The sequence below is a fragment of the Malania oleifera genome, chromosome 7 (genome assembly GCF_029873635.1).
Source record: "Malania oleifera isolate guangnan ecotype guangnan chromosome 7, ASM2987363v1, whole genome shotgun sequence".
Taxonomy (NCBI): Eukaryota; Viridiplantae; Streptophyta; class Magnoliopsida; order Santalales; family Ximeniaceae; genus Malania; species Malania oleifera.
In genome coordinates this window covers 59,767,020-59,782,740 of record NC_080423.1, presented here as the reverse complement: position 1 = coordinate 59,782,740, position 15,721 = coordinate 59,767,020, and the positions used below count along the sequence as shown (strand labels likewise).

The 15,721-nt window shown below is 33.7% G+C and overlaps 1 protein-coding gene across 4 annotated transcripts in view; it reads left to right on the top strand.

Moving 5' to 3' along the window:
• Nucleotides 1-235: 235 nt before the first annotated feature.
• The window catches only part of LOC131160413 (twinkle homolog protein, chloroplastic/mitochondrial), a 115,075-nt gene continuing 99,589 nt past the window's right edge, over nucleotides 236-15,721 (top strand). For 3 of the 4 annotated variants that reach the window (XM_058116076.1, XM_058116077.1, XM_058116075.1), the window contains exons 1-7: nucleotides 266-569; nucleotides 690-823; nucleotides 1,679-1,734; nucleotides 1,831-1,888; nucleotides 2,027-2,137; nucleotides 11,697-11,780; nucleotides 14,000-14,080. In XM_058116076.1, coding sequence (XP_057972059.1) covers nucleotides 323-569; nucleotides 690-823; nucleotides 1,679-1,734; nucleotides 1,831-1,888; nucleotides 2,027-2,137; nucleotides 11,697-11,780; nucleotides 14,000-14,080 — 771 coding nt within the window. In that variant the 5' untranslated portion in view covers nucleotides 266-322. Of the gene's footprint in view, nucleotides 570-689; nucleotides 824-1,678; nucleotides 1,735-1,830; nucleotides 1,889-2,026; nucleotides 2,138-11,696; nucleotides 11,781-13,999; nucleotides 14,081-15,721 lie in introns of all 4 variants that reach the window. The other variant, XM_058116074.1, reaches the window with a different exon arrangement.

Here is a 15,721-nt window from a genome sequence, read left to right as displayed (position 1 = left end):
TTTTATCAATGAAATTATTTGAGGGATTGAGAGTTTTTTTTTTGATAGTTTTTAGAAACTTTGGAAATAAAGTGTTCAAAAAGTTTAAGAAGTGTGTGAGGATCTTATTTTTTTTTTTTTTATTTTTTGTAAATATTATTAATTTTTAATTTTTAATCTAAAAATTCCAAGTTCCGGTCCGGTCCGGTCCGGTCGGCCATTCCCATTCGTATCGGGTCACTGTCTTGGAGCCAGAGTGAACTCTTGCTAAAAAGAGAGAGCGCCACAGCCTTCCCTCGCTTGTTGTAAGATTACCGGAGCAGTTAGAGCCCTTCGATTCGAAATGCTTCTTCCTTCTCCCAGACCCTTCCACAGACACTACTCCTGTAAACTTCTCATGGGCTCCAACTACTTCCTTAAACCCACATCTTTCACTATTCCAAAACCCTCCCTTTCACGGACCAAACTCTTCCACGCCTACAGATTGCTCTTTTCGGCTTCCCCTTCAGAACACATCTCCAGCGCTCGCCCTTTCTGCATAACAGCTTCTGGGCTTTCTTATTTCTCCCATGCCCATTCTACCGGAAACGGTAATTACCTCCAAACCCAGATGACATGCGCTTATGTGTGTGTTTCTTGTCTTTTTTTTTGGGTTCGATATCTTTATGGATATTGCTTTTTTGCCTTCTTTTTTTCTCGATTTATTTTAGTTTGTATGGAGAAACCAGAGCCGCAGATGTTTGTTTCACCTAGATTGGAGGTGTTGAAGTTGAAAATGTTGGAGCTTGGCTTTCATACAGACAATTGTGCACCTGGGCAGCAATATGGCTTGCTTTGCCCCATGGTACATACTGTTGCGATTATTTGCAGTCATATTCTTGTTGTCAATTAATATTGTTTGAAATGTTTGATGAATAACTGTTAAAATTTATTGCCTTCTAATCACGTTCGGCTGTCTAAAGCCAGAAAATTTTTGGTTGTCTACCTACGTCTGATTATAATGTAGCATCCAATATCTGCTGTCTTACACAGTGAATAAATTGCAAAATTAAATTTGTATACACTTTAGTTCTTAATGCCAATTCTACCACAATTTCAGCACTGAAGATTATGTTGCTACTGGTATCGCACTGTTACTATACAAATATCAATGATACCGAATATAGTTTGTGCAGCAATGTACCAGTGTTTACTTGATTTTACTACAGAATTATCCTAGGCTGGGAAAGGCTTAAAAAAAAAAATGTAAAATTGAAGCACAAATGCTCATTAAGCATGTTGCATCAATGGAACTATTGAATGACGAGGATGTTCTAATGTAGTTTGGACTGCCAGGAGTATAGAGAAGATGTTCACCTCCCCTCCCCACCCACCACCCCCCAAAAAAAAATAAAAAATAAAAAAAAGAAAAGAACACTGGTAAAGTGGGTATGGAGAAGAAAACTTTCATGTAGGAGTCAATGGGTGGCTTTTATAGAAAGAAAAGAGAGGGAAAAAGTGAAGATATCCCTTTTGGGAAAAAAAAGAAAACATAAATAGTAAATTGAGCTGATTGATGGGAAGGATTAGGCATTTAAAACTAAATCCTGGGAAGTAGGAAGGATTGTTTGGATGCCAATTCATTTATTCTTGTCTTTTGGCAAGAAGCGTTTGTTTTTGAATGTTATGTATTAATCTGTCATTATTTGTGTTGTGTTAGTGCAAAGGGGGTGATTCAGGAGAGAAGAGCTTGTCTTTAAATATAACACCAGATGGGTGTGTTCCACCTTTTCTCTTCCATTAGTATTTCTCACTTGTGTTTCTTAGAGTCTTGTATTTTACTTATACCTTGTGGTGTTTTGAGTGCCTCAGAAATTGCGCTTCATGGCTTTGTTTTCGAGGAAAATGTGGGTGGAAAGGCTCTATGCTGGTAATATTATCTTATACACAAGCTTGGCATTTCACAAAAACATTATTTCGGAACAAGTTGTTTAACATCTTGTTGTGAAATTTTAGTTACACAAATTGGATGCAGGAGTCCCTTGCCAAGTTTATCCATTTTTTGCAGGCCTTTGCAGGTTCCAAGTCATCATATGGAAGGATGAACCTAATAACCAAAGCCAAGCACCCTAGAAAAATCACTCTGGAGAGTTTGGAATTAGAACCATTATGTAATGAGGTGGTTTTATTTCACTTTATTCTTCCTATCCTTTTTTTTACAATTAATATTGGCGTCAATGATTCAAAACATTGTCCCATTAGCCATTTTCCCTTTGTAATTCCTTCATGTATAAAATGATATATTTGTTTTTCTTTGAATGTCTACAAGTTAGTGGATTAGTTTCCTCTATAGGCACTATTGTGCATTTGATTTTGATTGCTTTGTTCATGTCACAAGAATTTTGTTAGTTTACCAATATAGTAACGTGGAAGGCTGCTTATTTGCTTTTTTCATTTTGAATATGTGTGTGTTATCGAAGAAAAAAAAATTATGAATATGTGTGTATGCATTTATACTTTTAACTTTAAAGTAGTGTGCCTTGTAAGCATGATACTCACTCTTCTTAAATTTGAATTGCAACAATGAGAATGCCAATCTTTGTTAAGCATATCTTAGCTATTTGTTCCATATATATTATATTCTTTTCCTCTCACTTTAAAGCAAGAATTTCTAGCTTGATATTTCATTTTATGTTAAGCTCCTCAGTTATGTTTTAGGTTAAGTTTTCCCTTGTTTGTATAACCCTCTTTCTGTTTGAGTTTATCAGTGTATTACTATCAAAATTCACATTGCTTTGTTTATTTAAATCTTATTTCCAAATTTTTGAATTTGGAATTTTCAAGCCGATCATATGCTTTCAGTTTTGTGTCAATACATTTAAGCTATGTCTTGGCTGACAGGTATGTTAGCGTCACTATCTCTATGAGCCGTAATATACTTAATTGACATAATCATTTGTTGGCGGACATTGTTGCAAATGAGTGGAAAGTGATTTAAATGTACTAGAAATAGTTATGCTAGTACATAGAAAACAAATACATAAACTTGTTGTGGGTTAGTTGATATCTTGAAATGTTGAATCTAATTAACATTATAATTACAATTTAAATTGTGAAATGAGTAAAAGAATGTGTAGTTACTCTTTAAGTAGCTTGCTTAATTACAACAACAACAACAAAAAAACCAAGCCTTAGTCCCACTAAGTGGAGTCGGCTATATGAATCCTTTTTCGCCAATTTATGCGATCATGGACCATTTCTTTTGATGGATTCAAGGATAGTAAATCCTAATTGACTATCTCCTCCCAAGTTATTTTAGGTTTACCCCTACCCCTTCTACTGCCCTCCACAGTAACTAAGTTACTCTTCCTCACAAGTGTACTATAAGGCTTACGTTGCAAGCGTCCATACCATCTGAGTCGTCTCTCCCTTATCTTATCTTTTATAGGAGTTACACCTAACTTCCACGAATATGTTCATTCCTTAATTTATCTTTCAATGTTATACCACTCATCAATCTAAGCATTCTCATTTCGACAACTTTTACTTTTTGGATATTATGTTTTTTCGTCGCCCAACATTCTGATCCATATAGCATAACTGGTCTTATAGCTGTCCTATAAAACTTTCCTTTCAATTTTTAAGGGTATTCTACGATCACATAGTACACTTGAAACACTTCTCCATTTTACCCAACCTGCTTTGACTCTATGCATTACATCATCTTCAATTTCTCCTTCAGCTTGCATAATAGAACCAAGGTATCAAAATTTACAAGTGCTATTTATTTCTTCATCATCAAGTTTAACTTTGTCTCCAATATTCCTCCTATCATTACTAAAATTACATTTCATATATTCTATTTTATTTCTACTTATCCTAAAGCCTCTAGATTCCGAAGCTTCTCTCCATAATTCTAACTCAACCTCTACTCCGTCCCTAGTTTCGTCAATTAATACAATATCATCTGCAAACAACATACACCATGAAACCTCCTTTTGAATACTCTTAGTCAATTGGTCCATCACTAAAACAAGAAGATAAGGACTCAGAGTAGATCCTTGATGTACACCTATGGTAATTGGAAAGTCTCTAGTTTCTCTATCTATACTCCTTACACTAGTCATTACTTCATCGTACATATCCTTAATGACATTGGTATACTTACAACATACACCCTTTTTTTCTAAAACCCACCATAGAACTTCCCTAGGTATCCTATCACATGCTTTCTCAAGGTCAATAAATATCATAAGCAAGTCCCTCTTCTTTTCCCTAAACTTTTCCATTAATCTTCTTAAAAGATAAATAACTTCTGTGGTAGATTTCCCAGACATAAAACCAAATTGATTTTATGAGATTTTCGTTTCTAACCTTAATCTTTGTTCAACTACCCTTTCTCATAGTTCATCGTATGACTCATAAGTTTAATTCCACGATAGTTATTACAATTTTGAATATCTCCTTTATTTTTGTATATAGGTATTAAAGTGCTTTTCTTCCATTCATCTGACATTTTCTTAGTTTTTACAATTGTATTAAATAAATTAGTTAACCATATAATTCCGTTATCACCCAAGCATTTCCAAACTTCAATTGGGATGTTATCAGGTCCCATAGCTTTCCCATTTTTCATCTTTTTAGTGCAAACTTAAACTTCGTTAACTCAAATTTTGTGAATAAATCTTATATTTTTAGTCTTTTCCTCATTTGACAATTCTAAGTTTAAGTCTTCTATTTGGTTTTTGTTAAACAACTTACTAAAGTAACTTCGCCATCTTTCTTTAATATCTTTGTCCTTAACCAAGACAATATCATCCTCACTTTTTATACATTTTACATTTCCTAAGTCCTTGCTCTTCCTTTCTCTAGCTTTAGCAAGTTTAGATATATCTCTTTCCCCTTCTTTTGTACCTAATCTATCATACAAACTATTAAATGATCTATATTTAGCTTTACTAACGGCCCTTTTTTGCATCTTTTCTTGCCTCCTTATATTTTTCAAAGTTATCTCTATTTCTACATTTTTGTCACGTTTTATAGCAAATTCTTTTTGTCTTTATGATTTTTTGTACATCTTTATCCCACTACCAACTCTCTTTGCTATTCGAGAATCTTCCCCTTGATTCACCTAAAATCTTTTTTGCTATCTTTTTAATAAAGCTAGCTTATCTATTTCAAAGAGTATTTGTATCTATCCCATCATCTAAGGTCCAATACTTCCACCATCTAGTTCTCCTACATTGATTTATTTTATCCTTTTTCTTCCATTTTTTAATACATATATCTAACACTAAGACTCTATGTTGTGTGGGTAGGCTATCACCTGGAATAACTTTACAATCCTCGCATGATAAACGATCTATCCTCCTAGTTAAAAAAAATCTATTTGACTTCTATTTTGTCCACTTTTAAAGGTTATTAAGTGTTATTCTCTCTTCTTAAAGCAAGTATTCATTATACTAAAATCATATGACATAGCAAAGTCTAAGATCATCTCCCCAGACTCATTTTTGTCTCCTATCCATATCCTCTATGTATCCTTTCATAATTTTTATAATCTCTTCCAACGTGTCCATTCAGATCTCCTCTTATAAATATTTTCTTAGTCCCTGGTATGTCTTGTATAATACTATCCATATCTTCTCAAAATTGTCTCTTAAGATTTTCTGCTAAGCCAACTTGAGGAGCATAAACACTAATGATATTTATTATCTCTTGTCCTAATACCATCTTGATTTTTATAATTCTACCCCTTACTCTAGTTACATCCACAATGCTATCTTTTAAGTTTTTGTCTATAATAATGCCTACTCCATTCTTATGTTTTTCTTTTCCAGTGTACCAAAGTTTAAATCCTGATTTCTCGATTTCTCTAGCTTTTTCCCCCACCCACTTAGTTTCTTGAAGGCAAATTATATTAATTCTTCTTCTAATCATTGTATCCACAATTTCCATGCTTTTACCCGTAAGTGTCCCTATATTCCAAGTTGCTAATCTAATCCTAGTTTCCTGAACTAACGTCTTTACTTGCCCGCGTCTAGAATGAAGCAGGAACCATTGCATATTTGACACCGTACCCGGGCGCCGACACGGCGCATCACTTCGGGGTGACGACCTAGCCCACCCTCGCCCACTTTTCGCTACACCCGGGTTGTTTAGGTGCAATGCGTCGCTTGTAGGGAACGCCCCAACAAATATTCGGTAAAAATTCATATCATAGTGATCTGACAAATTTTAGGCTGGCTGTCAGCTACGTAACACAACCCTCCTCCTTAACCCGGGCTTGGGACTGGCTGTGTGTAAAAAAATTAAGACCTTAAGTGCATCACAGGCGGAGTTAAGTAGCTTGCTTAATTCACGCCCAAAATTCTCTCCTTTGGACCTTATAAATAGCTTTTCCTCTCTCCTCTCAAGGACCTCACAAGCACACAACAACATAACATAGGAAAAACTCTTCTTGGATCATTTCTTAACACTCAAAGCCCCCATGTACACCTTGCCATCCACATAGTTGGATCTGACCCTTTTTTTTTAAACTTGTTTATTTGGTTTTTCCTATACATTTGAAAATAAAATTTAATTTTTTTTTATCTTTCTTCAAGAAGGTATGCTCGTTCTTGGTCTTTGGATCATTTGAGTGCTTATTCTTGTAAATCATTTTATAATTTCTTGATCCGTTCCAATTCCTTTTTTCCTCTCTATTCTATTATTTGGAAGGTCAGAGTACCTGAAAAAATTGAGACTATTATTTGGCTGGTTGTGCTTAATATAATCAACACCAATAACTTGTTGCAAATCAGGAGATCTTTGAAGGTTCTTTCTCCAGATGTTCGTGTTTGGTGGCGGAATTTTTGGCTACTTCATATGTGGGCTTTGGAAGGAGGAAGGATAGGGCTGCATTATGGAATGTGGTGTCTTTGCAGGGCTATGGTTGGAGCATAAAACACAGATTTTGGGGAAGAAGTTGAATTGAAAGCTGGTTTGGGAAAATATTCACTATATGGTCTCTTTGTGGTGTGTTGGGTTCGGGTTTTTCAGGGGAGTAAGCTCTCCGGAAGTTCAGTGAGATTGGAGGAATTTGTTGGCTTGATTTTTCCTGTTCTTCCTTTGTTGTTTTTCAGTTTTTTCGTTCTGGTTTGTTCAAGATTTTTGTGGGAGATGTCTTGTTCTTCTTTCTGTAAATTCTTCTCCTATTAATGAAATCTCTTCTTTTTCTATAAAATAAAAATTAATTTTTAGAAATTTAGAAGACAAAAATAAAAGGTATTCTTTTTAGCAGCTTAAGATGATTATTTTTACCATTATTATAATTGTTATTATTATTATTATTAGTGGTAGTAGTAGTAGTATTAGTAGTTTATTATTATTTTTACTAGTGTTAGAATTGTAAATATTATTACTACTAATATTACTTTTGATTCTATTTTATTGTATTATTACTACTACGCTTACTACTGCTGCTACTAGTATTACTATTATTCTTATTATTATTTTCTACTAACATTATTATTATAATATTATTATTGCTATTGTATCATCATCATAGTCATTATTATTACTACTACCTCTTTTATTATTATTATTATCATCGTCATCCTCCTATAATCATTATTATCATGATTACTATTATAATTTTAATCGTTATACAATCATTATTATTACTATTATTATTACAATTATTATTTTATTACATTATTATTTTTTGGATCGAAAAGGAAGAATATATTAATTGGGAAAGAATGTATGAGATTGGAGAATGAGAAATCCCCCTAAAAGGAACAAAAGAACAAAATAGAAAAGCAAAAATTTTAATACAAAACAGCTCACCAATTATGTTGAACATCATGAAAAGGCAAATCACCAGTAGCAACAGCCCATATTCACAATGAAGCCAAATTTTGAATCTTATCCCAAACCAAAGACCAAGAATTCTTATTTCCCTTGAAAACATAGGTGTTCCTTTCCAATCAAACATGTTCAACACATCATACAATCCACATCTCAAAAGGGTAGATCTGTCTTTACTGCTTCAAAACTTGAAAAAGAAATGGCCATCCTCCACTGACCATGGACAACACTAGAGTCTGTTCCAAATCCTTTAGGAAAAAGAGCCACACAAAAACAAATGAGAGGTAGATTTAGAACTATCAAAGCAAAGAACACACACTTCCTAGGATAAAGTGTTAGAAAGCCTCCTACTTCGAAACAGAATGTCAATGTTGACTTGGGAAACACCGACACTCCTAATAGGCTAGAGTGTTGGTTTTTGATATGTTTTGGATGCAAATTGACATGTGTTAGAAATCAATTTCTATGTTTTTATTTTCAGAACCTCTTGGACAGTTAACCCCATTTGGCTTGCGGAATCAGCATTGGAATGGAATGGAATTGTATTCAGTGTTTGGTTTGTGGAATCAAGGAGAGAATTGTATTTCAGCCAGAATATGATTCTTGCAAACTGTGGTATTGTGATTCTAGTCTAGATGGACTGGAATCCATTTTCATTTCATGAATCAAACTCATTTTAGGATAAACATATGGCAAAAACCACAACAAATAGTATTGTAACAACTAATAATAATTGTAATAGCAATAATATTAATTATCATGAAATAATAATAACAACAAGAACAACAATAATAATAAAAAAGGCAACAATGATAATTATTATTCTAAGGATAATCGTTATTATAAAAATAATGATAACTACAATAATCACTATTATAAAATAATAAAAATAATTATTATTAGACAAAAAAACAAAAAATAATAATACTAATTATTATTACAATAAAAAAATAATAACAGCTAATAATAGTTACGATAAATATAATATTTATTACTATAAAATAATAATAACAACAAAAAAAATAATAATAAAAAATCAATAATAATTATTGTATGTAAAAAAAATAAAAAATAATAATAACAACTAAAAGTAATTACAATAACAATAATATTTTTATTATAAAATAATAATAACAACAAGAACAATAATAATAAAAGAAATAATAATAATACTAATTATTTTAATAACAACAACTATAATAAATAGTAAATAACGTAGTCACTATTATAAAATAAAAATAATAATTACAAATTAAATAATTATGTATTAGGGGTATCTGTAAAAAATTGGCCAGTCATTGAAGAATACCAAGTGTTAGAAAGAAATTGAAACTGTGCTTTCTATAGTCATTCCATGTTACAAATCAACCTCAGTAATTGCATTCCAAAAACAATTCCATTCCTTCCTTGATTCCATTGCCTCGATTCCTTTCCCACTTCAATTTCATTTCGTAAACCAAATTGGGGAGGGGGGGGGGTGGATTATGGACAAGTGTCATGAGCCAAGCTTGTTTAGGGCATTATGTTTGCTTTTCACCACTTGTCTTGTGTGCATGAAATGGGTTATCATCATGTAAATAATAATATTGGTTTTATCCTTTGAGTAAGTGTAAGCTGCAGTTTAAAGTGGGAGTATGACTCTAGACATTTTGATGTTTCCTAGTGCCAGAGCTAAAATAGCTTATAAGGCTCTTTAGGGGTGGTGAGTTCAGTATTGTAAAACTCACTAGCATTTGTTAAATGTGTTTAGCCTACTTGCCTTCATTGCTCAACACACATTGCTTATGGAGGTGGTGTTAATGAATTACACGGCTTTAATTTTTACTGCTTGCTTGCATTTGCTTCTATGAATTTCTTGTTGCTTTTGCCTACTTTTAATCAGTTACTATCGATGTGTCCTTGTGGTAAACTGTGGTAATCTTTGATTGACTAGTTATGCAAGATGCTTCCTTCATAAGGTGTGAAGTGTTCGGCCCGTGACAACTAGTCATGATACAGCGCTAACACAGACTTGTCCATGACATTTCTGCAGAAAAAACACTACACTTTGTTTCCTTTGGTTTTTTTATACAAAACCCGCAAAAAATAGAGGACAAACAAACTTTAACACTCAAGATTTCTCCTAGATTTGGAGCCCTAGTGCGATCACAACCAGCTCATCCTCATCCTTGCTTGTCAGGCCTCTTAGCCTCCTAGCTTGTCAAGGGGGGGGGGGGGGGGGGAGATTGGGTGTGTTTGGGAAGGTGAACTCGTGTGCACGGATGATGCCTATATTTCATTTTAATTAAAAATTACATCAATTTTTATCATCAAAAAAGAAAAATGTTTATATATATTTTATATGTTAAATAATATCCTCATGTTTTCAAAATCACTGTGTTGCTATCATGTCGTATTTGTGTCCTGCATTGATATTGGTGCTTCCTAGGCTAACTCTGTTAAGAACAATCAACCAAGTGAAAGCTTTAGTTTTAGTGTTAACTCTTTTACATTACTATTATATTCATATTATTGTTATTATTATACTGTTATTATTATTTTCATTATTATGCTAATATTATCATTACTATTATTATTATTAGTATTATTACTATAATTACCAGCTCCACCACTACTATCACCATGATTATTTTCACTATTACTATTAGAATTTTTATTGGTATACTATTATTATTTATTTTATTTTTATTATTTAATGTTGATTTCAAATACAAAAAAATTATTGTTAGGGTTTTTTTTTAATTACCTGTTATTTATATATTAGGAAAATAAGAAAAAATTCTTGAAAAAGTTCAAAAAAATAGTGAAAATTCAAGTAAATAAAAAATTGCTTTTTAGGACTGCTGTTTCTCTTTTGTTTCATTGAATCACTTACTTTGGATGTGTTTTCCCTTTTTGACGTGACTCAATATGACTGCATTATTTCTCTCATAAACATGTGAATTAATCCAATGACAGCAGACTAGTGTATTGCTAGAGTTTCCTCATGTAAAACATTGCCTAACTATCAGGGAGGGTCTTAAGGGGACTCAATAATAAAAATCAGGGAGGGTCTTAAGGGGACTTATAATAAAAAGAATGGTAAACTTTTTTAAAAGAGTGACTGCTAGTTCATCCATGCTTCAACGGTACCATTTGCAAACAGAGGCAATGGGTTGCTAGTCCCTTCCCACACTTAACTTTTTCTCCTGCAAAACCTACTAGTTATGTGACATACGTTTGACTTAGGGTTTCTTAAATTGATAGTTAATTAGGTTACCTAACCCATGTAAGTTAAATGAAAGTTTGTGGCGATTCCATTCAAAATGAGATAAGTAATTCCTATTTGCACACCTATTTATCTTGTCACCTGTTGAGGCAGTCAGGCCCCCTGGGCTTGCACTGTTGACAGTGACAATTGTGAAACTTCCACTTTTGTGATACCATTTAACAGCAATTTAATTTTGTTATTATATTCAAATCATGTGAAAAATTTTCCTTGGTGGTTCCTTTCAAATCAGGCACATAGATTGCTGTTCCATATGTGTACGTGTTGCCTTTTGTGAAATCATTAGGGATGCACATATCAAATTTACTTGAAGCGCACATCGTTTGGTTATTTATTTTTATCTAAGTGGCTATTTTAATTTGGGTAAAATATTGATCTGCAAGCACCTGCCCTGAATGCTGTGATTTGCAAGCGCCTTCCATATGCTGTGTTTAGTAACGTTGCTTGTTGAGACGGTAAGCACTATGAGCATTGATGTTGCAGGGTAATAAGCATTTCCTTTTCTAGATCACTTTATTACTTTCTTTCAAGCTTGGATTCTTCTTGTGTTTGGGTGGGATGCAAGCAGATTTTTCTGCATTTTGCAACAAGTTATATGTCCTAATTCTGCTTCTTTCAGCTACTTGCATATTTTGCAGAACGGAGTATATCAGGGGAAACATTGCGAAGAAATTCTGTTATGCAAAAAAGAGTACATGATGAGGTGCACAACAAAACTGTATCTTTGAAAATATGTACATATTTTTATCTGTAAATATAAATCAAGGGACTGGCATTTTTTAAATCTTTAATTACCAACCATTCAGTTTGCATGTTAAAAAGTAACTCTTTGCAAGGATGCCACTGGACAAGATTTAACTGCCTTCAAAGTTTGCCAGGCTTGTCTTTGCCATAGAGCATTTATTGGAGTGAGACCCACTGTTTGATTGGTACTGTGTTCGATATCTTCTACTGTCAGGATTAGCTCACTTTAACAATTCTACTTATCAATGACCTGCATTCTGTATGACGATAAAAAAAAAATTCAGGAGTCCAAATTCATACAATTCCTGCTTTGGGGGAAGGTTGGCTTGCGTTTGCACTTGATAACATAGTTAGAATCTCATGATTCAGGATTTAATTCAATACAATTTGTATCAATATTACATCAAATTGATTCGAATCTCCCTAGCGGATCTAAAAATAACTAAATCATTGCTGAGTCTACTGATTCACCTTGTAAATCTAATGAATCTATCTGAATCCATCGATTCGCGCTTATCATATTCAGATTGACCTGACTGGTTTAAAACCCCCAAAACAACATTTTTCTTTGTTGCTTTTTTTTTTTTACATGATTACATTCTGTTCCTTTTCCCCATCAATTTTTTCCTAAAAAAGAGGAGAAAATAGAACATCAAGTCTTATGCTGCTTTCAGAAAACCATTCTTCATGATTGGCGAGTATATTGTTTTTCCATTGAGAAGGAGGGGCAGAACACTATCAGCCATGGTGGTACTCCTGTTTCATTGTGTTGTTAAAATTCAAAAGTTGTTGTTTTTTTTTCCTCCCCCCCTTCTCTCTCTCTTTTTATAGTTTGTTCAGTTACTATCATTTTTAAGTTAATTATTTTTTTCTTTTTAATTGTAGAAAGAATATGCATGAACATTATTATTATTTAAAAAAATTGTTGATAAACACCAAAAGTTCAATTTTTTTTTTCCCGATCCCTTTCTATAAACAGCATAAAGTTCATTTTTTTAATTAATATTTCTTGGCTCATTCCATTTATATTTGTTTAGGGAAAGCATAACATGTGATATGATTTTTTTATTGTCAAAATTTAAATGTAATTTACTATATTTCTTGTTGTTCTTATATCAATATATGTATCTCATTTAAAATTGGTTTTTGGAAATCTTACGATTCAATTTGATTCTTGATTCTTGATTCCCAAAATTGGAATTTCAATCAGGATTTGAATCTCGATTTTACAACTATGCTTGATAATATTTCTTAGCAGGTGAATTTTGTAATTAAAATATTTACACGGTAGGTTTCTGGAGCTTGCTAAGAGGAATGATCACCCTCATTTTATCAGGACATATCTGCTTGTTTGCATCTAAAACAGTGTACATTCTTTCTGTGTATTTACAGAAATGCCATCCCCTTCTTTGCTTTGGCTTGTACAAAACTTGAATAATAAAGTATATAGTTTTTGAAGTATTCATTGGGTTTTTATTCTTTGGTTTTATTTCTGAGGAGTTACCATCTGATGTATTTCATTCATTTCTTTCCTAATAAATTTCTTTTGTTATGAAAAGATGGAAAAAAAAGGAAAAATAAAAAGTGTATATTAGGTCTCTGATTCATACTTTATGATGGAAACAGCCCCTTTTGCTTGTTTTTCTTGTGCTCGGTATTGTTTGATTGTTGAACTCTTGGTGAACTTTGCTATACCTGTATGAGCTGATGCTAGTGCAAAATATTTGCAGAAGTGCTAATTTTTTTTCTCTCTCTAGTTTTACGCTAAAGGGGGAAATTTCCTGATGCAATTGCTAGAAATCTCTGACTAAAATGTTAATGAGATGGTTTAGGTCTTGAGAGTGCTGGAGATGCCTTAACTTGGAAGAGTGTTTGAGCTTAGGACTGTATCGATAATTCTCTTCTCAGGACAATGAACATTGTTTCTGGCCTAACAGTTGATTTTTTTTTTGTTTTTTTAATGGCTCTAAAAAGAAAAGCAGGAAAATTTAATGGATTTGTATTCTAAATTTTAAATTGAGTGTCACTTACTGTTAATATTTTGTACTTGGAGAAGACATTTCTAGAAGGCAATGCTGTAACTACAAACATGAATTCCTTTCTCATGGCTAATTATTCTGTTGTAGTTTCTTTGTTCTGATTTTTTTCCTCATCTGATGTATAAAATTATATTGACAGATTGCAATTGCATTTACTTATCAACGAGATGGGGTCCTGGTGAATTGCAAGTACCGGGATGTCAACAAGAAGTTTTGGCAGGTTCTTGTGATAAATGTTACTTTGGATATCAGCATATTTTTTTAGTAAGTAATGATAAGTGTATTACAGGGCAATGAGGGCGTGCAACCCAAATACAAAAACAGGTAGCTGCAATAAGTTACAGGAACAACAAAAATTGCAAGTGGAAATAAGTAATTAAATCAATGGCAGCTGGACAGCTTGAGCATTCAAAAAATGTTGAGTATTGATCCTAAAATTCATTGTTTTTATCCAACTTTCCTCAACTCTGTTGGTTGCCGGTTCTCTACTCTCAAAAGCCCTCCTATTTTTTCCCTCTATGCTAGCGAAAAAATTATTTTGGGGATAAGCTGTGTGTACCTATCTTTTATTTTTGGGATAAAATACAATTTTATTAAAGAAATAAACAAAGGACATACTAGAGTACAAGGAGTCCTTCCTCAACAACAAAAGACACAAAAAACTATAAGCTTCTAAAGGAACCAGGAAAACATTGCAGGTATCAATCACAGGAGCACTGCCCTCCAATCTCTTGTGAGGTTCGACAGCTCCCCGAAAAAATTCAAGAGAGTGCACCTAAAGGGATGCAAGGAAAGTCACTTTATCCCAAATTAACCTGGACAGGTTGAGGGACCTTAAATAATCCTATCATTCCTGCCCTGAAGTTGACCAATAAAAAGTCTCCTACCTTTCTTGGGGCCACCTACTGTTCCCCAGCAAGAGAAATAAGACCATTCCAAAGCTCTGATGCTACCCTGCATTGTGCAGAAAGATAGGCATTTGTTTTGTTGCTTGCACAGCACATGAAGCACATGTTAGGACTGAGAGCTTTATGGGGCCTTCTCCTCGTAAGCAAATCCTGCTTATTAATCCTTTCCAGGATCATGGTCCAACCAGAAGCCCAAATCTTCCTAGGGACCTTTGCCCTCCAGTGAATGTGATCTCAAGGAAAAAAAGTTGGGATAGAGATTTAGAAGTGAATGTACCCAAGGAATCACCGTCCCGCATTGTTGTTCTTATGAGTGGTTGGAACATGATGGTCTAATGAAGAAAGAAGGATACTGAGCTCCTTTCAATAAGATTCCTAAAGAAATGGAGATCTCAAGAAGAAAGACCCCCCTCAGAAGAAATGAATGAGCTGACGGGAGTCTTATGAAGCAATGAAAGCTTGAATAAATGAGGAAATTTCAACTCCAACGAGACGTCCTCCCGAAGCAAACTTTTTTGCCATTGGGCTTTAAACCGAACAAGAGGAAAGAACAAACAAGCTACTTGGGATACGATTTTCCAAGGTTACATATGAGAGGTAATGTGGCTGCCTCTCGTCTCCCACCGGTTCGATTTGTTCCCACTCTTGCTCCTAATCACCTTATGCCATAGGGAGTTAACTTCCAAAGGGAACCTCTAAAGCCATTTTCTTATAAGGGAGATGTTTTTGGATATCATATTCTTGATGCTCAAACCCCCCTTAGACTTAGGTCTGCTACCTAACTAGATGGTCTCTCCTACCCTCCTTGGAACCTGAGCAAAGGAAATCATGCATTAGCCTCTCTAGCGATTCGGCTACTTTTGAGGGAATCCTAAACATAGAGTGATAATAACTAGGAATTTTAGAGAGTGAGGTATTAATTAAAGTGGCTTGGCCCCCAAGGGAGACATATG